Below are 22,631 nucleotides of genomic sequence, written 5' to 3'. Positions count from 1 at the left end.
CTGTTAATGTGCCCAAAATAGAAATAGAGCATAACCTCCAGTTTCAAACACAAAAGGGTGTCTTGACCATCATATGACACTGAGCAATAAAAAGACCTTGAAATTAATAAAAATGAATTTGACACAGATTTCTAGGATGAATAATGAGAGAAATATAATTTTCTACGTTAGATTCTCTGTAGAAACAGTAGTAACACAGAAAAGAAGCAAAGAATACCACCACCAAACGTACAAAAATGTAATTCTCCATCTTTGGAGATGACAGGTGTTGCCACCACTCACCATATGGTCAGAGGCACATGTTACCAAATTCTTCCAAGCTATACAGGAATTGGATTGGACTGTGAAAGACCAACCCAAATTATGTTTGCATTTTTACAAATTTGTAGGGCAGTACAATATCTCAGAGAGGAGGTCAGGTCTCCTGGTGCATTCACTATAGCTGCCCAATTTCCCTGCTTTTTAAAGTTCAATAGAAGTATCTGTTGGCTATAGGTATGTTCTTAAACCACAAGGCTTTTTGCCTATTAGTGAATGCTCTTACAAACAAACAAATAACTTGATAGGTAATTCATCTCCCTTCACACAGGCCTTTAAAAGTGAAATTACTAGAGTGCATCAGGAAGGAAAGAGCAAATGCCACATCCTAAATGTCATTGTTGATGAGTTTACTGATCATCCCAGATTACCTACTTTTGCAAGTGGCCTATTTTAGACCCAAGCCACAAGAGTAACTGTGATGGACACTAGCCCTTTATTTAAGTCACAACGTTGTGCCTGATTAAAACTATATAATCAACTCCAATGGAGTATGGCTAGTTTTGTTGCTCATGGGGACTCAATCCAGAGATCCAAAATACACATAAGTGGACTATTTCCTAGCCCTGGACTGTGTGTGAGTGTCCCGATAAAGTATTTTTCCATATACTTTCATATCAAGCGTGGTGCAGATCCAGCTTTGCAAAGCTGCAAAGTCACATTTGTTACTGTTCAGTGTTACTTGGAGCCCAAAGTAGAAGCAAAATCCATAAAATAAATACAAATTCTTGGCCCTGGGGACCATGCAGTGAAAACTGGAGACTTCATATCGTAAGAGCCCTGATGGATCAGAACAGTGGCCTATTTAGTCCAGCATCCTGTTTTCTCAGTGGAAAATATGATGCCTATAGGAAGCCCACAAGCAAGAGTACAACAGAACTCTCACCACTCATATCCCCCAGCAACAGATATTCAGAGGTATACTGCCTCCAAAACTGGAGGTAGTATACAGCCAACATGACTAGCAGCCATTGATATCCTCCACGACTTTGTCTAATCCCCTCTTAAAGCCATTCATCTTCCTTTGATTATGTGCTATGTGAAGAACCAGATCAGCCACACAGGGCCTTCTCTCAGTCCCACCAACGAAAACAGCTAGGTTGGTAGGGACTAGAGAGAGGGCATTTTCAGTGGTGGCCCCCACTCTCTGGAACTCCCTCCCATTCGATCTTCGCCATGCCCCTTCCCTGGATACATTCCGCCCGGCCTTAAAAACTTGGCTCTTTGGACAGGCCTTTAGGATTTCCGGGGAGGGCTAACTTTTTTGGGATACTTATTATCTATTGATTGCCCTAACTGATCTCATGCTGCTGTGATTAATGACTTCATTGTATTTTATCTGTATTGTATTGTATTTTACTGAATTTTAGTTTGTACGTCGCCTAGAGTGGCTTCGGCCAGATAGGCGACACAAAAATTAAATTTTATTATTATTATTATTATTTGTGTCTGTCCTGAATCTCCCAACATTCAGCTTCATTGGAGGAGCCTGGTTTCTAGTATTGTAAGAGAGACTTCTATCTATCCACTTTTCCCACGTAACGAATCATTTTATAAACCTCTCCCATGTATCACCCCTCGCCTATTTTTCTAAAGTTAAAAGTCTCCCATCAAAGCTTTGTCTCACAGGAGAGTTGCACCACCCAACCCCTTTTGATGCCCTTTTTCCTGCACATTTTCCAGCTCTACAATATATATTTTGAGATGTGGCGACCAAAACTGTATACAGTATTCTAAGTTTTGCTGCATTATAGCTTTGTATAAAGACGCAGCACTAATGTTGATTGTCAGCTGCTCTGGGCACAGCTTACCGTAGAAAAGTGGTATATATCTAAATTTTAAACTAAATGTAAAAATAATAATTGAAGAGATTGTCATCTTTTTATGGATATAGTGTATTATTAGGTATATAGCTGCACCACACTGCAGAACTAAACTAAAGATTGAACAATCACTTTCACACTTTTGTTCCTAGAAAATGTGCAATGACTTAGGGAAATTTTGTTCACATTATGAAACAGGTTATGTCAACACTGCTAGAATTAAAATCAGGATTTGTACAGTATTAATGGTAAACCAGACCCCTTTTGTATACAAGTCAGAAATAGCTGACTACCACATTTACTTTAATTTTCTTCTCAGATGCACACATGTGGGACATCATTAAAAAATTGTTCTTGGATTGGTACTCTTTAAAATGACCCTTAAATATGTCTGAGGGAGTAGGAGAAATAGCTTTGATCCACTTCAGCTTTTAATTATATATTTACATAATTGCTTCTTTCCCTTCATAAAAGCCCCTCAAGGAGAATTATAGCAAAATACATAATATCATAGAGCACATTAAAATGGATCACAGTACCATTTCTTAGGAACTAAACAAATGACATAATAAAATCCAAATCCACAAGAGAGCCTGATGGAAGAGAGCAATCACCTTTCACCTAAAGAATTGAGAGGCGGCTGGGGGGGACTGAAGGACAAAAAAGAAAATAAAGGAGGGAGAGAAAAAAATTTCAGAAAATGTTACAGGAAAGAAAGAAACAAGACAGCAAGATTAGTGCATTAATGGATGCAACAGGTACATACAACACCAGTTATACTAGGAAGAAAATACAGATTGAGAAAATAATGGATTACCAACCTTTGCTAGCCAACTTGGAGACAAACAGAAGTATGAGAATTGAACAGATAGCAAAACTAAAATGGAAATGGGCTGCCTTCAAGTCGATCCCGACTTATGTTGACCCTATGAACAGGGTTTTCATGGTAAGCGGTATTCAGAGGGGGTTTACCATTGCCTCCCTCTGAGGCTGAGAGGCAGCGACTGGCCCAAGGTCACTCAGTGAGCTTCATGGCTGTGGGGGGATTCGAACCCTGGGTTACCAACCTTTGCTAGCCAACTTGTAGACAAACAGAAGTATGAGAACTGAACAGACAGCAAAACTAAGGGACAGACTAAAAGTAATGGAACATGAAATTAGGCATAACTTAGAGTGAGAGTAGAGACACATTGTTTTGCTGGTTCCAGTGTGTCTCCACCTCTCTTTTCTGAAAACGGGGGGCCACGACGCTAGTCAATCCCCACTCTTTTTTTACTGTAAAACCTGGTGGCATCAGCATGAGTGCATTTTTAAAAATTCGTTTCAAAGAGATTTCGCAACTGATCGGCAGTTCAACCCGTTTCCCCCTCCAGGTGCGGCCAGTGAAAAAGCTTTGCGATAGGCACCTAATGTGCTCACAGCCTGCATTTTTTCAATTGTTTCAGCAGAGACTATTAGTACCATTTAGGAGTTGAAAGGCAGAACCAGCCATCTTACAGTTAAGTTCTTATTTTTATTTTAAAAAGAGCTTAGTTTAGAAGGCCAGGAAATTCATATAGATCAGTTAGTATATGAATTTCCTGGCCTTCTAAACTACACTCTTAGTTAGCAAGGACTAAGCTCTTGGTGGGCAAGGACCACAGCTCAGTGGTACAGCTTGCAGAAGACTCCAAGTTTAATCAGTGGCACCTCAAGGCAGGGCTAGCAGTGTCCCCTGTCTGAAACCCTAGAGAGTCACCACCAGTCAGTTGACCAAGGGTAGGGAATCCTTGGCCCTCCAGATGTTGCTGAATGGTAACTTCCATCATCCCTGGCCATGCTTGCTGGGGATAACTGGAGTTGTAGTTCAGCAACATCTGGAGGGCTGAAGGTTCCCCACCCCTGCAGCAGACAATACTGACTTAGATGGAACAATGATCTGACCCACTATAAGGCACGTTCCTATGTATATTCAGTATGCAATCAGCACCGAGCAACTGAACTTGGGAACCACTGCTTAACAATCCCCCTAATGCCCTACATGTAATAGTGCTCCAGGCTGTTGTAGAAATTAGAATGATGGCTCCCAAACCCAACTACCCAGCACTGATTGGAGCTACTATTACAAGGTAAAGCCACCTTGAAATAAAAGTAATAAAAAGTGTTATTAAATAGTTAAGCAGCATACTGAGCAACAGTCCACAATTAATTTATCCCAGATAGGGAAGATGTTTATTTTAATTGCTAAAATCTTTCCCAGCCAGCCCATTGAGAAAAGCTGCTATAGAGTCACCTTATCAGTATTGTTTACAATTCTGCTGGAAGATGGGGTTGGCTTTCCTCAGTAAACTTTACACTGCTGGGTGCAGGCCAACACCTATTAAGGTTTGCACAGCCAGATTAGGGATTGCACAGCCAGACAAGAAAGATCTCATAGACAGAAAATATTTGATATTCTTGGCCAGCTTTAGAACTGATATGGCCTTAATACCATTCCATATCCCATCTAACTTGAAATCATGTTGGTGGTGGGAGAACTTTTAATTTAACATGCCTATCAAAAGGCTAGGCAGAATAAAAGCTTTGGAAACTGGTGAACAGGAAGATAATCATACATTTGGACTGCTATTTAACTCCGATTGGTAAAAGAAGATTAAAAAATGGATTGCTTAGCCATAGGTCTATTCCAATCAAGCCCAAAGCCTCAGTAAGGATCCCATACCACTTACCTTCCTATAGCCTGCCACTCTCTCCCTGCCCCCATTCTATAGTTTTTTAAAATTCATATTCAGGATATCAAAGAGAGCAAGAGAAATTCATACACAGAAAAATGCAATACCTGCAATAGCCTTCTTTGGAGAATCAGATAAGCTGGACATCCAAGCTTCAAAGTCCAAGAAAAGAAGCAGCAGAGAAATAAGAAAAGCAGAAGAGGTGTTAGACACACAGAGAAACAGTTTTAGAGCCCTGCAAATATTGAACAGCTTTATTTCTATTTTTTAAATATGTTCACACAGAGAAACTATTTTCATAAACCTCACAGCAAGAAAATGACCAAGAAGGTTGCAAAAAGGAGAGGATCAGCAGACACAAAGATATTCCCATGGTAGAGTTTTGTAAGTAACAGAAATAGGCTGGGGGTTATGTAACACTGGTCCAAATCAGAAGGGTTTTGCTGTATGACATAGGAATGATTCACAAGCAGTGCTGCAGCAAAGGCTGGATCTCAGGGCCCAATAATCCAAGAGAGCCCCAAGCAGTTGTGTACTCCTTCCAGGTCCCACCAGGTCATCATCCCCTTACTTTATTGGGGGGGGGGGAGATTCCTAAATTTCCAGCGCTATAGCTAATATCAGGAAAGTCATGAGAGAGAGAGAGAGTGATAAGGATGACAACAGTGAGGGAAAGTTTACCAGCGAAAGGAACGTTATTTCAGCCTGTTGCTACCGCTGCTGCCTGCACCTGGCACCTCCTTCATCCTGTGCTGGGGATAGCTGGAAGGAGAAGGTGGAGGAGAGCGGCAGGGATATTGCCTGCCCACCAGCATGAGGAGCCTCCTTAAAAGTTGTGGAGGGAAGAAAAAGCAGCAGAGGTATCCCCGCATGCTCAGGCCGGGAGGACGCTTCCTTCATTCCATGCTGGTGCTTGCTGTTTAAAAAAATATGCAGGAACAGATGGAGCAGTGGGTGTATCCTGCTGTTGTTTACTAGTGAGGTGGAGCCAGTGGCAGGTCCTTCCTTTGCCCCAGGGAGGAGCTTTTCTGAAGGAGGGGGATAGATGCAGGACAGCATCTTGGTACACCCCACGGTTGCGTGGCTTACGGCGGGAGATAAGACGGCTTGAACGCTGTTGGCGAAAGACACGTGCAGAGGCGGATAGAACTTGGAGTAGAGTAGCAGCAGCCGCCTACCGGACAGTGATGAGGAGAGCAAAAAGGGAGCTTTTTGCGGCCTCCATAGCTGCCGCAGAAAGCTGCCTAAGCAGACTGTTTCAGGTGATCCAGAGCTTGGTGAGGCCAGCTGCCCCAGACCCGACAGAACATGCCTTGGCCTCCTGTAATGACTTCGCAAAACATTTTGTGGACAAAATTGATTACATCAAGAGTTCTATTCCCCCTGCCACAGCCTCAATAATGGAACCAGAAATGACCATCGAACCCTCATGGTCTTGGGATAGTTTCCAGCTTCCTTCCTCTGAGGAAATCACCAGGGCCCTATCCTCGCTTAAACCAACTTCTTGTATACTCGACCCTTGCCCAGCATGGCTTATTATGAGCTGTAAAGACAAACTTGGCAAGTGGATTAAGGCAATGGTGAATGCGTCTCTTGATGAAGGCCATCTGCCATCTGCCTTTAAAGAGGCAGTAATAACCCCAATTTTGAAAAAGGCCTCCTCAGACCCCTTGGATTTAAACAACTTCCACCCAATTTCAAATCTGCCATTCCTGGGTAAATTGGTCGAACGGGTGGTGGCGATCCAATTACAGGCGTACTTAGATGAAGTGAACTACCTTGACCCATTTCAATCGGGATTCCGACCCAGACATGGGACAGAAACAGCCCTGGTAGCCCTGGTGGACGACATGAAAAGGGCACTAGATAGAGGGGAGCATACCCTCCTTGTTCTCCTGGACCTTTCGGCGGCCTTCGACACTGTCGACCACGATATCTTGTTAGATCGCCTTGAGACTCTGGGGATTGGAGGCACCGTTTTATGGTGGTTCCGCTTCTTCCTCTCTGGGAGATACCAGAGAGTGGTACTGAGAGAGGAGGTCTCGGAGCCTTGGCCTCTTACATGTGGGGTACCACAGGGCTCTATTCTCTCCCCGATGTTATTTAATGTCTATGTAAGGCCACTGGGAGATATCATCAGGAGATATGGACTGCAATTCCATCAATACGCAGATGATACCCAGATTTTCCTCTCATTTAAGTCCTCCCCACCGGTGGCGATAGAAAGGCTATCTAATTGTCTGGAGGCTGTGAGGGATTGGATGAGCAGGAGTAAACTTAGACTGAATCCCGATAAAACTGAGGTTCTGTTGGTGGGTGATAAAGAGAAGCTGGGGATTACGGATTTGGTGCTTAATGGGATACAACTGCCCCTAGGAGACCACGTCTGGAGTTTGGGGGTCATTCTTGACTCCCAGCTATCCATGGAGGCACAGGTAGCAGCTGTTAGTCGGGTGGAGCTTCACCAACTTCACCTCATTCGTAGGATACGCCTTTACCTCCCGAGCCACCTGCTCCTTAATGTGGTACATGCTCTGGTTCTGTCCCGGCTAGACTATTGTAATGTGTTATATGTGGGTCTTCCCTGGAGAACGGTTGGTAAGCTGCAGCTAGTGCAGAATGCAGCGGCTCGCCTGATTAAGGGCTGCCGCTGCCGTGATCATATTACCCCAGTACTTAAGGAACTGCACTGGCTACCGGTAGTTGCTAGGGCCAAATTTAAGATACTGGCTTTAACTTCCAAGGCGCTCCACGAGGCTGGCCCACTTTACCTAAAGAGTCACCTCCACTTGCACCAGGGGCGCCGGCTTACAAGATCGTCCTTGAATGGTTCGCTTCTTATTCCCACAACAAAAGCAGTGAGATTGGGGAGGACACGGTCCAGAGCTTTATCAGTAGTGGCTCCCTCACTTTGGAATTCTTTGCCGACCTCCGTCAGGCCCCTTCCTTGTTATGCTTTCGTCGGGCCTTGAAAACCTGGCTCTTTAACCAGGCTTGGGAAGGGGGTTAGGGTGGCAGAGGGTAGTTCCGTGGGGGTTTATTCAGTTTTTAAATTTTATACTGTTTGCTTTTTGAATTGTTTTTACATGGATTGTACTGTATTTTGTTGAACGTCACCCGGAGTGGCAGATTAACCTCTGCCAGATGGGCGTCTAACAAATCTAATAAAAAAATAAATAGTGTTCATGCATGCATGCATGCGTGCGTGTGTGTGTGCGCAAGCGAATGAGATTGAGATAAGTTTATATGTGTGATTTCTGTGAAAGGGAGAGATGCATTTGTGGTGTGTATGTCTGTGTGTGATATAGGGAGGGACAGATCCAGATGTTGTCTGTGTCCATGCGAGAGAAAATGAGATATGTATGTGTGGTCGGGCAAGAGAGAGATGCACTTGAACAGAAACTGAGATATTTATGTGTAGTGTGTGTATGCTTTTGTGTGTGAGAAAGAAGGGGCAGTATGTATGCATATGAGGTGAGTCAGAGAGAGGGAGAGATGCAGCAAGAAAGAGACAGATATGTGTGGTTGTGTATATGTGCAATGTGAGTGAGTGAGTGAGAGGGACAGGGAAATGCATGTGTATCTGTGGTCTGTATGTGTGTATGGCGAGTGTATGCATTTGCTCTGTGTGGGTGCAAGAGAGTGTGTGGTTGGCCACCTTGTATATTTTCCTGGTACCAGGGAATGCTCCTTGTTATTAGACGACAACAGGATCAGTGTATGTGCCTGTGTAAATCAATATTTTATGATTGCCACAAACAAGACCAGCAGGACATAGCACAGACTTCCCAGGGTAAGCATGAGGGGTGAAGGGTGTATGCGTGTGAGCAACAATGGCTCTACTCTCTTTAATTTTGTGGTATGACTCACAAGGGGACCCTGCACTTCTAAGTTTGCCACTACACTGCTGGCCCCAAGTAAACATTCAGACAGCAGCACATGTGAGGGGTCCTACACCAGTGCCTGGTCTGGCATGGGCATGCTGGAGTCCACTGGGGCAGACACTACTTATTACAAGATGATTTATTTTTTCTTATCTTTAAAAACACTTGCGTACATGCTACAAATGCTCGTTTTATATTTTTAATGTAAAAATAATATCCTATTTTAGGACACAATGGTGCTTATTTCCAAGTAAATCGGGGTAGTAGAACTTCATATTATTCCTGTAGTCACAATGATGCTATGATTTTTATATTGTCCGACTGAGGTTGTTGTGTATCAGTGGAGCTGATCCCATCGGGACTTGCACTGAGTGCCAAATGTACAAGACATTAAATGCAAGCCCCACTTGCTGACAAACAAATCAGAAGCATACTTTGAGGCTTCTGAGCATCCTACACAACCATTCCTTTACCAACCCCACACTGGATGTAATATGATGTTAGTTGTGGGGTGGGCAGACTGTAACCAGGACACCACACTGGCTCTCTTACGACAAAACTGCTATTGGCACACTCCACTACAAACATAGACTGGAGGTCTCCTTGTGGATTTTGTGACTCACTTCAGTCCACTCTATTCTGAGCCAGGACTAGAACTGGCAGCTAATTAATCAATTTGTTTAAAAAAAATTTTTTTTAAAAACTTGGTTAAAGGGTAGGTGATCGACTAAACGTTCATGAATATCACAATTGCATGTAAATAAATATATAAATATTTTCAAAGCCTCCTTCTGAAGGTACCTGTTTAGGTACCTTTTGAAGGTACTGAAGCTGAAAGCAATGAATTGCAAGTCAGGTTTTACATCTCTCGTTTATGACCAAAATAAATACGACACCAAAATATCATTCAAGCTGCTGGCTTTGACTTCACTTCAGAAATGGTAAACATTTTACTTGGAGAATTTCACTAGCAAAATTCTGTGGGTTGTATTCAACACAGTGCTAAGGTGAACGCTCTGTCGGCAGCGCAAGGATTTCTCTTTGTGCAATGGAACGTTCTCCTCCTCTCCTCTCCCCATGTGCCCCCTAAATCTGTTCTGGGGGTTCCCCAACCTTTCAGAGCACATTTGGGGAGGGCAGGGCACACACAATGGAGGACAGGGGGATGTCTCATTGTGCAAGCAGAAGTTGTTCCGCTCATGCAGGTATTTAGTTGATATTGCCCTGTATCTCAGTTCCATCACCTGCAAATGGAAAATTAAGACACACATTCTTGAATGAACTTCTCTCTCAGGGAGATCACCATCCTGAGAGTCTTGGCCATAATCCCAACTGTACAAGGGCTGACTGTGGTTACTTAGTGACTCGGGGAACGAGACACAGTTATTTTAGATGATCCAGGAATGGAGTCCTGGCTAAACTTTTGCCATGAGGTTTTTATTTTAGAAGGAGTTCGTGCATTAGAAAGAGTTCATGCATGGCAGTTTAAAAAACACTAAACCAATACATACATACTGCGTCTTGCTATTGAGGTTTCTCTGGATAAAGAGAAACAGAGGCGACAGTATAATGAAATAAAGCCACAGAATAATTCCATCCAGGGAAAATACTTCAGAACTCCTCAACTACCCCAAACGGAGTTTGCACTGGCCATGCCAAACCAATATTGAACGAGCCAAAAAGCAGGCAATGATGAAAAATATCTGGAATAAGAAAATGCGTAGAGCTTATGGTTCTATTGGAACCATATGCTCTTGCAGTGGCATAAGGTATAGTGTTGTTTTTTAAGTATGCAACTGACCTACTTGGTGAGGGGGATTTAGAGAGAAGGGGGAATGAGATTTTTATCCATGAACGCTTTTTGCAGGAGCAGCTGGTGTAACCAAGCTATTCATGCAATTGCCATCTAATCAGATTGCCCTGAATGCTAACTGGTTGTAAATTTTTAAATGAAGCATTTCTCCCCCTACACACACACCCCTCTTGTCAACAGTAGTTGAGCCAAAGCAGAGCACAAAAGGCAGGGAACCAAGAAGCAAGCAAGCAACTGGCAAACTATGTTGCAGATTTCCAAATAAAAGAGATATATGTACATATAGTAAGAACACCAGAACTTCTTGCGTCTGACAGCAGCTAGACAAAGATGAGAGTGCTTCTGAAAGGGAAGACAGCTAGCATTTTTTCTATGCTGAACGTCTGTTTAGCATTACTTTTAAGGGTTTTTTAAAATAAAAAAATTGCATGACATTTATATTCTAATTGGTCCCAGCCTTTACAACCTCCACACCACCAACAATAATATTATTACATATATCCATTGATCCCCCCCGCAACAAAAGGAGACAGACATTACAGCATGGGTGAAGAAACTGTGGCCCTCCAGATGTCGTTGGACTACAAGTTCCAACATACCTGACCACTAGCCATGCTGGCTGGGGCAGATGGGAGCTGGAATCCAGCAACATCTGGAGGGCCACAGGATTCTTGCTTGTTACTGGTCTCACGTAAGCCACTCTGGGAGTCTTTTTGGCTAAAGAGTGGAGTAAAAATGCTTTAAATAAGAAGTGACTAACAAAACTATTCTAATGTATTATTGCTTTGAACAGTCCAATACTGCATGTATGTACATTTAATTAAAAACTTGCTGCAAGATTTTTCCCAGCAAAAAATGTATGGCTTGCAGCCAAGTTACATGGATAAGACACTTTAAGGTTTTCAGCCCACTATGTGCAAGCTCAGCCCTTGTCCAGTGTGGCTTGCGAGAGCTAGTTAGGGGAGACAGGCAGTAGGTTCAGGGAGCACATAATGCTTCTCATGGGAGGGAGTAGTTGCTGTGGTCCTGAAGGAGGCAATGGGGCAGCCCCTCAAAAGTCTCCCAGGACCCAGAGGTATGCAACAACTACTGCCTAGTTACAAATATCCTCTTTTTGGGCAAAGTGCTCAAGAAGGTGGTGGCCATCTCACTTCAGGGAAGCTTGGAAAAAGCAAATTATCTAAATATCGCTTTAAGCCTGATTTTGGCACTGAAATGGCCTTAGTCACCTGGCTGATGACCTGTGTTGGGAGAGGGACAGGAGTGCAACACTGTTAATTATCCTAATTCTCTTGGCAGGTTTTGATACCATCAACCACAGTATCCTTTGGGAGTGGGTCTCTGGGTTGTGAGGCACAGTGATACATTGGTTCTGTTCCTATCTGCATGGCCATTTTCAGAGAGTGGCAGAGGGGGCCTGCTGTTCAGCCCCATGGCAAATATCTTCAGGGTTCCATATTGGTCCCCATGCTGAACATCTATATGAAGCCACTGGGCATGATCACCAGGCTGTATGTGTATGTCCCACTATTATTAATTTATTAGACTGATATCCCACCCTTCCTCCCAGTAGGAGCTCACTACTTGGATTATACTCATCCAAATCAGGCGAGGCTCTGCAGGTGCTGCAAAGCAATAATTGTTCCTATCTGCACTATACATTTAAAGCTGCATCATTCTACTTTAAACAGTCATGGCTTCCCCCAAAGGACCCTGGAAACTGTAGTTTGCTAAGGGTGCTGAAAGTTGTTAGAAGACCACTATTTCCCTCACAGAGCTACAATTCTCAGACTGCTTTAACAGTCAATCCCTGTTCCCAGGGAACCCTGGGAATTGTAGCTCTGCTTCACCAGCTATGGCTGTTCCTGGGTAGTGATAGACTGACCACAGCAAATTTATGCTCTGGTAACCTCCAGGTTAGATTACTGTAACACACTCTACTTGGGGTTGCCCTTGATGATAGTACAGAGGCTGCAGCTGGTACAAAAAGTACTGACAGATGCCGTTGCTTGGAATCATAACATCAGTTTCTGAAGAGTTTGCAGTGGCTGCCTGAATGCTAACAAACCCAATTTGTACTTACATACAAAGCCCTGAACAACGTAGGTATCAGTTATATGCCTGTCTTGAGTCCTGTTCACTCAAAGGAACAAGCCTCCACTGCAGCCTATTACTGCTTTCCAGAATAGCCTCATCTGATTCACATGGGCTTGTCTTGCCCAGGCTTCAGGATCTGCCAGCCAGGGCCTTTTTGTCAGTCCATCACCGAGGGAAGCCGAAGGTGCTTTAGCTCAAGAGAGGTCCATCTTTGTGGTGACACCCCAGCTCTGGAATGCTCTTCTCCGAGGTACATCTGGCACAGACGTTGTTCCGTTTCGGTGCCAACAGAAAACCCACCTTTTTTTCTCCAGGCCTTTGGTGCAGATGTAGTTTGAGACACAGACACCTGGTATTGTTATAGCAAGGGTGTGGAACCAGCAACCCTCAAGATATAGCTAGACTACAACTTCCATCATCCCTGACCATTGGCCATGTTTGTAGGGGCTGATGGGAGGCAGAGTGCTAACAACATCTGGAGCAGGGGTAGGGAACCTTTTCCAGCCCAAGGACCACATTCCCTTCAGGACAACCTTCCAAGAGCCACATGCCAGTGACAGGCAGGAGCAAAGGAAAAAATTGATGGAGCAACAAATGTCAATTTTACTTTTGTACAGTAGGCTAGTTTCTCCATGCAACTAACACACCCCACTCTACCTTCCAGCCAGACAAGTAAGAAGAATTATCAGAGTTAAAGGACATATTCCACCCAGGAAAAAAAAACACTGAGGGTACAGAACAGGGCAGTGAGTGTGGCCTGGGAAGTGATATGAGAGCCAGATAGAGAGGCCTAGAGGGCCACGTTCTTCCCCCATTCTTGAGGTTGCCCATCACTGATCTGGAAGGTCACACGTTAGCCACCTATGTTACAAGGGTCAGATTAAGTAATTCAGGTTAAGATTGATTTTATTGTGATTTTATTATACAGCCAGCATGGATTTTACGCATTCCGTAATGTTAAATTGAAAAAGCCCCCATGCCATTCTGATGTTTCCCATAAGCTCATTTCAAAATAAAACTTTTCAAAACTTATAGTCCTGAACTCAGAAAAGCTTCCTTAACCCTCTCAGTTTTCATGATGATACACAAAACACTCAGAGAGAATCAAGAGTTCAAATTGTAAAAAGACAGAGAAAAAACAGATCCCTGTTGGACATTTTTCTGTCAGAATTCTCATAATTTGTTGAAATTCATTAAAAATCAGCCATGCTCACAGAGTACCTGGAATCCCATTACTGACCTTGCACCATACTCCAACCTTCAGTTTTTTTCAGTTTAAAAGTTAAAAAATGTCTGGCTGCTTTTTAATTAATTTAAGAAATTTTGCATTGAACTCAATGATAATGTCAGGCACGCTCAGTAAGAACCAATTGTCAGTGTTCTAAAAGCCAGACTCACAGCTGCTTGTTTGGCTTGGCTAATCACAGGGCCAAACCCACACCAGACCTTGATTTCACTTGAGACAGTCATGGCTTCCCCCAAAGAATCCTGGGAAGTGTAGTTTGTGAAGAGTGCCGAGAGGAGTCTCCTATTCTCCTGACAAAGCTCCAGTGGCTAGGGTGGTTTAACAGTCAGCCACTCTGACTGAAGTTCTGTGAGGGGAACAGGGTATCTCCTAGCAACTCTCAGAACAAGATTGCCTGGAAATCCTTCTAATTTTATCTGTATCACTTCCATAAGCAATAGGAATCCCATGCTTTAGGTATTCTGTGCAAGTATTCTGAGAAGTGTTTAGTGTGCCTTGTATTTGTTGGATGCTCCTTTCATTCTGGAACTACACCAGGAGGTATATGGCACTTGTTCTCCATCTAGTCTGGCTAAATTTAACATGCAGTGCCCTCTGCAATCATAACTCATAAGTGTTTTAAGAGTTGTGGTACCTTAAAAGGCAAAAAGATTTCTACAGGCATAGGTTTTCATGGGCTAGAGCCAACTTCACATCAGATGAACTAAGCTGTGAATCTTCATGCATCCAATAGAATTGAGTTCTAGTCCACGACAGCCTTTTTAAATTATGAAATACAAACTGAAGCCCCATTTGCATTGTTCTGCGCAGAATAAATTTTTATTTAATATGATAATCTTGTTGGCTGATAAATTGTCATCCCATCCCCCTGTCCCATCACAGACCAATGAGAGCCCACTTCCATTTGCCACGTAAACAGAACTGCCACATTTATAATCTATACTTACCCACACATAAAACTGCTTCGAACTATTCACATATGGCATTTGTGTGATCAAACAGTATTTCAGAACTGATCATGTGGTTCACAAAAGCTCAAGGGGGGGGCAAGAGGAGAGGGGACAGCCCAGTAACACCTAATCCATGTATTGCTCCAAGAGCCATTTTTTTCTCAACTATAACCTGAGCTGATGTTACACGTGCTCTGTGTAAACAAGACATGATCCTGCATTTACACAATTGGGTTTCAGACAATATTACAAACTGCCCCTCCCGAGGAATCAGAGGCCCATAGTCCAAGGAAATTAAGACTGAAAACTATTACTGTTGCATTTCTTGATAGCATGATACACCTTGTGCTTAATCCTGAAGAAAGAATCTTGATCTCATTTGAGACATTAGGAATCTATAGGATTATTTTGCTTTGTCTGGGCACTTTAGGTCCAGGGGAAGCTTTCTGACTTCAGGGAGTCCAGACAGATTGCAACTTCCACCCCCTTTTCCATATGGTTGCTATATTAAGACAGCATGCATTGAGATTCGAAAGAGGTTATAATATTGCTATTTTAGGGTCCAAGCCGTACAGCTGGTTTCTAAAGAGAGTCTGTATAACTTCAGTGCCATCAATAACATTTACAGCTATGCAAGTGAGGAGGAAATGGCAACAATTTGGGCAAGGACTGAGTTCCTGCCAAAGTTGGGGAGGGAACTTTGGCTCACAACCAGACAGTATCACTTAGATGATTAGGTGCATTTGCAAGGGTTGTGGTGTCCCTATGGAGAAATACAGAGACTGCAATGCTCTTGAGCTGATGTAACAAAAGCCAGGTTAACAAAAATAACCTATTATTTTTAAAGGCACACAGTTGCTTCCTTCAATCCAAATAGCTGCAGTGACAGACCTTATCACGTATTGCATTGTTCCCCAAACTTCAATAGCTGAAGCTCACTTTTTCCAAATTAAAACTGGTGGTGGCACACTTAAATCCTTTAAGCTAGCATTTAGCACAAGGGCAAGAATATACTGCCCTCAGGAGGCGCCCATTCTTGAGTTTCTGCAAAATTAACTCTTCTTGGCACACCTCCTCCAAGGGCAAGTTATGCTGCAGCAGCAGAAGTAGTGAAAGACCAATCTCCCTTCTCTCAAATCATAAACAGCTCACAATTTGCAAGTGGCATCTGTGAACATTCAATAAAAAGCTTAAGAGTTCTAACTTGGCTCACTGCATAGTAATAAAAACAAACCTACCTGCTCTGGGAGAAAAAAAATGCATTTCTATGCTTTTCTTTAAAATATTCTTTTTAAAAAAACAAAAAACTGAAGTCCATCTACAGAAAGGTGCATTGCTGCTGTGAATTTTTAAAAGGTTTGTATATGCTTAAAAAACAGCTCATAGGTAACTGTGAACTGGGCGAACCCATCAAATCAAGCCCATTATTTGACTCCATTGCTAATGAGGAATGACTGAAGGATCCAAACACACCTTATCCAGAGATGTGGCAGAATTATCTCCTCATCCAGGTCAGAGTAATGAGTCTTGCAGAGGCAGCCTCTTCTGTGGATGGTCCTTTCACAGGAAACTTTTATTATTCAATATTGTTTCTCATACAACATGGCACTATGGCTGATTGTGATGTGCACAAGCCACATTACACCTCAGACTTGTAGGCTTCCCCCTTAGCCAGGAGGAGGGGGCGGATTTCAGAAGCATTTACTTTTGGTTTTAGTAAGCCATGGCTTCCTCTTGTGCCTGAACCAGGGACTGTGGTTTTACACCAGTAGTAGCCAATGTGGTACCCTCCAGATGTCGAGGACTACAACCCTCATCATCCCTGAACATTGGCCATACTGGTCTTGGGTGAGGAGTTAGAGTCCACTATATCCAGAGGACACAACATTAGCTACCCCTGTTTTACAGTAATATGGTTAACAAGCCAATTTTATAGCTCATAGCTTGGATCTGCCTTGTTTTGAAAACTGTCCATAGCTAGCACTGAGACAAAACAGGAAACTCTTGTTTTCTAAAAACTAAACAAAAAGGTCTCCCAAAGCCTTCCTGCCTCCCCCTATGGGGGGAAGCACAGAAACCAGAGGCTCACTTTGCACATCATGATAAAACTACGGTTTATCATGATGCATGGATGTGACCAAATGATCCTCAACATCTGACAGACCATACAGTTGTCTTAAGTATGTAGAAATGAGTTTGGATAAAGGACAAATTATCCAAGCAAATTTTGCCTACTTCATAAGAGCAGACCAGCTCAGCATTTCTTTTGAAATACATCTGAGAGTTGTGTTGGGGTTGGGATTAAGAGCCCAAGGCAAATGTTTCATAAATTGACAAATTTACACTAGGAGGCTCAGATGTTGAACATTTGCATCTAAGAAGTGGATTGGATCCACTGAAAATAACATTGCAAGTGGACCATTAAGAAAATACTTTCCTTAGGGGGAGAAACAAGCACAGCATAGCAACATCAAGTTCTTAGATGCAGTATGGAGTGGAAATCTAGGCACTGTAAACCATTAGCTTTCCTCTTCTCCCAGGCATTTTAACATGTGTTTTTAAATTGTTTATTTTTTTTAATTGTTTTAATTTTTTTGTGTTTTAAAATTTGTATATTTGTTTTTAATGTTTTTAATTGCTGTAAACCACCCAGAGAGCTTCGGCTATGGGGCAGTATATAAATGTAATAAATTAATAAATTAGATGAAGAACTGCCACTAAGGTACAAGCTCTGTTGAAGTCACAGCATGCCCTTGTGGTTCATATTGTAAAATTAGGAATTCAAAATGCTACAAACCAGACTAGAGTAAGTCACATAGCAAGGAAAATATTTCACATGAGAAGATTGCCAAAAGGTGCTTCAAATGCCAAATCATACAGAAAACACAAAACACATCCCCACAAAATTGCCTTCTAGCAAATTCTAGTCACTTAAAAAAAATGTGAAGCCTAGATTTCTTGGCAAGATTCACAAAGCAATAACCATCCGTTTGTTTTCTTTCTTAATCTGTCCTGGTGTTTTGCATGGGACTAAGGTCTAGTGATGATCACAGTAGTTTCAGGGCCATATTCAACTAAGATGTTCTAGTAGAAGCCAGTGCAAGGCTTCCCACAAGTACAATGAGACCCCCTCTTTCCCTGCATGTTCTCTCAGCCTCTCCAAAACTGCTCTACAGCACACTGGGGGAGGAGAGAGAAGATCATTCCATTGGGCATGCAGAAATGTTTGCACTGATGGAATGATTTCGTTAGCACTGTGCTGAATACAACCCATAGTTCCCAGAACTTGGAAAAGTTACTTTTTTGAACTACAACCATCAGCCCAATCCAGTGGCCATGCTGGCTGGGGCTGTTGGGAGTTGTAGTTCAAAAAAGTAACTTTTCCAAGCTCTGATAGTTCCTGGCAGAAAGAACACATCCTACCAGATTGCAGCAAGCAAGCTATATGCTGCTGGATGCAAAGTTCTACTCTCTCTTTTGTCCAGAAACAAAATGCATTATTATATTTCTTATCCACCTTTCATCATGAGATCCCAGGGCAGATTACAACAATTCAAAATATTAGTTAAAATACTAAAATTGGTTTATAACAGTCAAAATAAAAGTTAAAGCCATAAAGATAGGTAAGGTGTCACTGGCCAAGGTAAAGAAGTGAATTTTCAGCATTATTCTTCAGGCAACAGTTCTCACAACCCTGCACCACCCTTAGGGTTGCCAGGTCGGAACCATCCGAAAACCTGAGAAAACAGGGGCGGGCCCTAGTGAAGTCATGGGGTGGGACCTAGTGACATCATGGGGCGGGGCCCAGCAAAGTCATGGGGTGATGTCACGGGGCGGGTGTGATGTTCCTCTATTAGTGTAAATAGGGTAAGTGTTGTTTGTATAGGAGATACATGGTAAGTGGAATGAAAGAGGAAGGAGGAGTGGATGGGCAGTAGAATGCTGGATGATTGGCTGAATGTTTAAAATGGCTGACAGTATAAATGGCTGGATGTGAGGTGAATGGGGGGGGAGAAGAGAAAGTGAGTTTTGAGAGAGTGGTTTGTCAGAAGAGCGTGGAGAAGGAGGGGGGTGGAGTTCGGATTAGTATTAGATAAAACCATATGCTTATGTGCCTTATGAAGAAATCTTGTTAGCTTGTTATCTGTGTTATTTAATAAATACTTAATTTGGTTTACCAAAGGCCTGATCCTTGGCTGGGGTTTCACAGACCAGAAGGGAGGGTGAGGTAAATACCAAGGCTGAAGGATAATATGGTGGCAGCGGGGAAGGGAAGTATAACACCACAAGTATTCAGACCAAACCAGAATTATAAGCAGTCTGAGTAAATCAAAGGGATTGGAGACAGCTTTAGCACTCAGTCACAGAGGTAACCAGATTGAGGGAGACTCAGGCAGAGTCTCTGGGAATACTGGTTATAAGATGTGACTGGTGGTGCTGCCTAGCAGGGGGATCTGTTGAGATCTGTGCTAGAGCGGGGAGAGAAACCATAAAAAAGGACAGTCCGGACTGGTGGAGTCTCTGGTGGTGCCTAGAGACAGGCAGTAACCATGAGCAGGTAGGAACCTGACAGGGAGAGCCAGGGAAGGGCGTCACATGTGGTGGCAGTAGCGGTGGGATACGAACAACAGAGAATCCAGATACGAACCAAAGAGAATCCCAAAGACACGTGGTGACAAAGGAGACTACGTCACAGGTGTTGGCTGTAGCAGAGATACGAATACTAGAGAATCCCTAACAGTGGTGTGGCAAACAGAAATAACAAAACAAGATTATTTGTGAGAGTGACTGGCAAAGAGTGTGTGGCAAAGAGTGAGTGAACTCAAACACCATGGCTGAATATATAAAAATGAAAAGAGAGGAGCTGGTGGAGAAGTGCATAACATTCAATTTACCTCATGAGGGTAAAGGGGTAGATGAATTGAGGGTAGCACTTATAGGATTTGCAACTTCCCAGCAAAAACAACCTGTCAGGAAAGAGACCCCAGAAGGATACTTAAGCAATCCCGCTTATATAGAGTACTTGAGAGAGAAGTTAAGATGGGAGCATGAGTTGGAAACTGAGAGATTGAGGAGGGAGGCTGATGAGAAAGAAAAGCAGCGGGTCTTTGAGGCTGAGGAAAAAGATAAACAGCGAGAGTTGGAAACTGAGAGATTGAGGATGGAAGGTGCAGAGAAGGAAAAACAGCGAGTGAGTCCTCCAATAAAATCAGAAGGGCACAAGACACCTCAGTTTGGGTCTGTGTTCCCTAAAACAGAGGGGAAAATCTGTTAACGATGTGGGAAGCCAGGCCACCTACGTTTTCAATGTGAGGTTGCCAACCCCATTAGTAATCCTGCTCAGACAAGGGCAGTGAAAATAGAGCCCAAGGCTTTAGAAACAGCGAAAAAGGTTCAGTTCTGCCAGATAAACTGGACAAAAGTAACAGACTTGGATTCGAGTCTAAGAGAGGAAGTGTGTGTTCAAGGGGCAAATTACTGGGCATTGCTTGATACTGGTGCCGCTCAGACATTACTGAGGCCAGATTTAATAAAATCTGAGGTAATATTACCTCAGGAAACTGTGACTATCCAAGGAGTGAGGGGTCAACCAGAAAGTTTGCCTGTGGCCCTGGTGAAAATGGAGTGGAGAGGCCGACAGGGCAGATATAAAGTAGGCATTAATGCCCAGCAACAAGAACCAGTAATACTGGGAAGAGATGTTATGGGAGCCCAAGGGAAAATATATGTAGTGACCAGACAACAACTTGGCAGAGAAACAGAAGCTGTGTTAAGGGGGGCTGAAGCAAGCAGTGTGGAATCTGTTAGCCAGCCTCAGGTCACTATAGCAACCACTAGCAGGCCTGCTGAAGGAGACACACTGTATCAAGTGGTCTCTGATAATAAAGAAGCAGATCAATTCAGGGAAGAGCTGCATAAAGATATAAGTTTGAAGCAGATAAAGGAACAAGCCCTGACCCAACAGATTCCTTTCACTGACAAGCTGAGGAGTCAAGTTGTGTGTGAGAATGGGATTTTATATAGACTGTGGATGCCTGCTGAGAGAAAGGATGAATGTGAACCAGTGAAGCAATTGATAGTACCTAGCAAATACAGAAGCAGATTGCTAGAGGTAGCCCACGATGTCCCATGTGCAGGACATCTGGGAATAAAAAAGACCAAGAGGAGATTGGCTGCACACTATTATTGGCCAAACATCTCCAAAGATGTAAAACAACATTGTCTATCTTGTGGAATATGCCAAAAGGTGGGAAAAAGTGGAGTAAGGACTAAGGCACCCTTAAAGCCCCTTCCTATAATTGGACAAACCTTTTATAGAGTGGGAATAGATTTGGTGGGCCCTTTTTCCAAACCCACAAGGCATGGCAAGAAATATCTAGTGGTGGTGGTGGATTTTGCCACCAGGTACCCAGACGCAGAAGCACTAAGATCTGTAGAAGCCCCTGTAGTGGCAGAGGCTTTATTAAAAATCTTTATGAGGCTGGGTTTCCCTCATGAAGTGCTGACGGATCAAGGCAGTGTATTCATGGGAGAAGTGATGCAATGTATGTGGAAATGTTGTGGTCTAAAACATCTAAAGACCACTACTTACCATCCCGCCACTAATGGGTTAACAGAGAGATTCAATGGCGTTTTGAAGGGCATGATCAGAAGCTATGTTCAAGATCACCCACAAGACTGGGATGAACGTTTGGGATGCTTCTTATTTGCATACAGAGAAGTCCCTCAAGAGTCAACAGGCTTCTCACCCTTTGAACGCATGTTCACTAGAAAAGTGAGGGGACCTTTGGAACTATTAAAAAATTCATGGGAAGGAACCCTGGGAGAGTACAAAACATCTGTAGTAGATTTTGTATTAGAATTCCGCAATAAATTAACATCAACGATGGAGGTGGTGAAAAAGAATTTGAGTCAAGCACAGCAGAAGCAAAGTTACTGGTATGACAGAACAGCCAGGGAACGTGTGTATGATGTGGGAGATATGGTTATGGCATTCATACCCAGGAAACATGACAAATTACAGGCTAACTGGGAAGGACCATATACCATCAGAGAAAGGCTTGACACAGTGATGTATGTGACCACCACAGACCAATTAAACAAAAGCAAAGTGGTTCATGTAAATATGTTGAAGCCTTACCATACCAGGGATGCACAGGTGTTGCAAGTTACCTTATTCCCTGAGGGAAGTGGGCCTGAACTTCCAGATTTGGTACAGGAAAGCAAAGACAAAGGAGGGGTAGATCAAGTGGAATGGTCAGAGGAGGTGAAGGAGGAAGTAAAAGAAGAGATTCTGAGAGTTTTGAAAACCTATAGGAATCTCTTCAGTAACAAACCTGGCTGAACCAGTATAGTTATACATTCCATTAATACTGGAGATCATGCCCCAATCAGATCTATGCCGTACCGTGTGAATGGGAAAGTTTTGAGTGAGATCAAAAAGGAGGTGGAAGATATGCTGGAATTAGGAGTGATCAGGGAATCCATCAGTCCCTGGGCCTCAAGTATTGTCCTGGTTCCGAAAAAAGATGGAACGACCAGGTTTTGCATTGATTATCGGCTAATCAATAAAATTACTGTCCCAGATGCGTATCCTATGCCTAGGGTAGACGCAATGTTAGAGTTATTGGGGGCAGCAACCATTATCTCTACGCTAGACCTCTGTAAAGGATTTTGGCAAATGGAACTAGACGAGCAATCCAGAGCCAAAACTGCCTTCAGTACACCAGATGGGTTATATGAGTTTGTGACCTTACCCATGGGACTAAGGAAGTCACCAAGTTCGTTT

At 43.1% G+C, this 22,631-nt stretch overlaps 1 protein-coding gene across 6 annotated transcripts in view; it reads right to left on the bottom strand.

Moving 5' to 3' along the window:
- The window catches only part of SH3PXD2A (SH3 and PX domains 2A), a 426,239-nt gene that overhangs the window by 125,008 nt on the left and 278,600 nt on the right, over positions 1 to 22,631 (bottom strand). For 2 of the 6 annotated variants that reach the window (XM_061636089.1, XM_061636087.1), the window contains exon 7: positions 4,960 to 5,004. The exons of the other annotated variants lie outside the window; for them this stretch is intronic. In XM_061636089.1, the coding sequence (XP_061492073.1) occupies positions 4,960 to 5,004 (45 nt within the window). The remainder of the gene's footprint in view (positions 1 to 4,959; positions 5,005 to 22,631) is intronic. 6 annotated transcript variants of the gene reach the window in all.

The sequence above is a fragment of the Rhineura floridana genome, chromosome 7 (assembly GCF_030035675.1).
Source record: "Rhineura floridana isolate rRhiFlo1 chromosome 7, rRhiFlo1.hap2, whole genome shotgun sequence".
Classification (NCBI taxonomy): Eukaryota; Metazoa; Chordata; class Lepidosauria; order Squamata; family Rhineuridae; genus Rhineura; species Rhineura floridana.
Note: the sequence above shows the minus strand (reverse complement) of the source record. Positions and strands in the feature narration are given on the sequence as shown.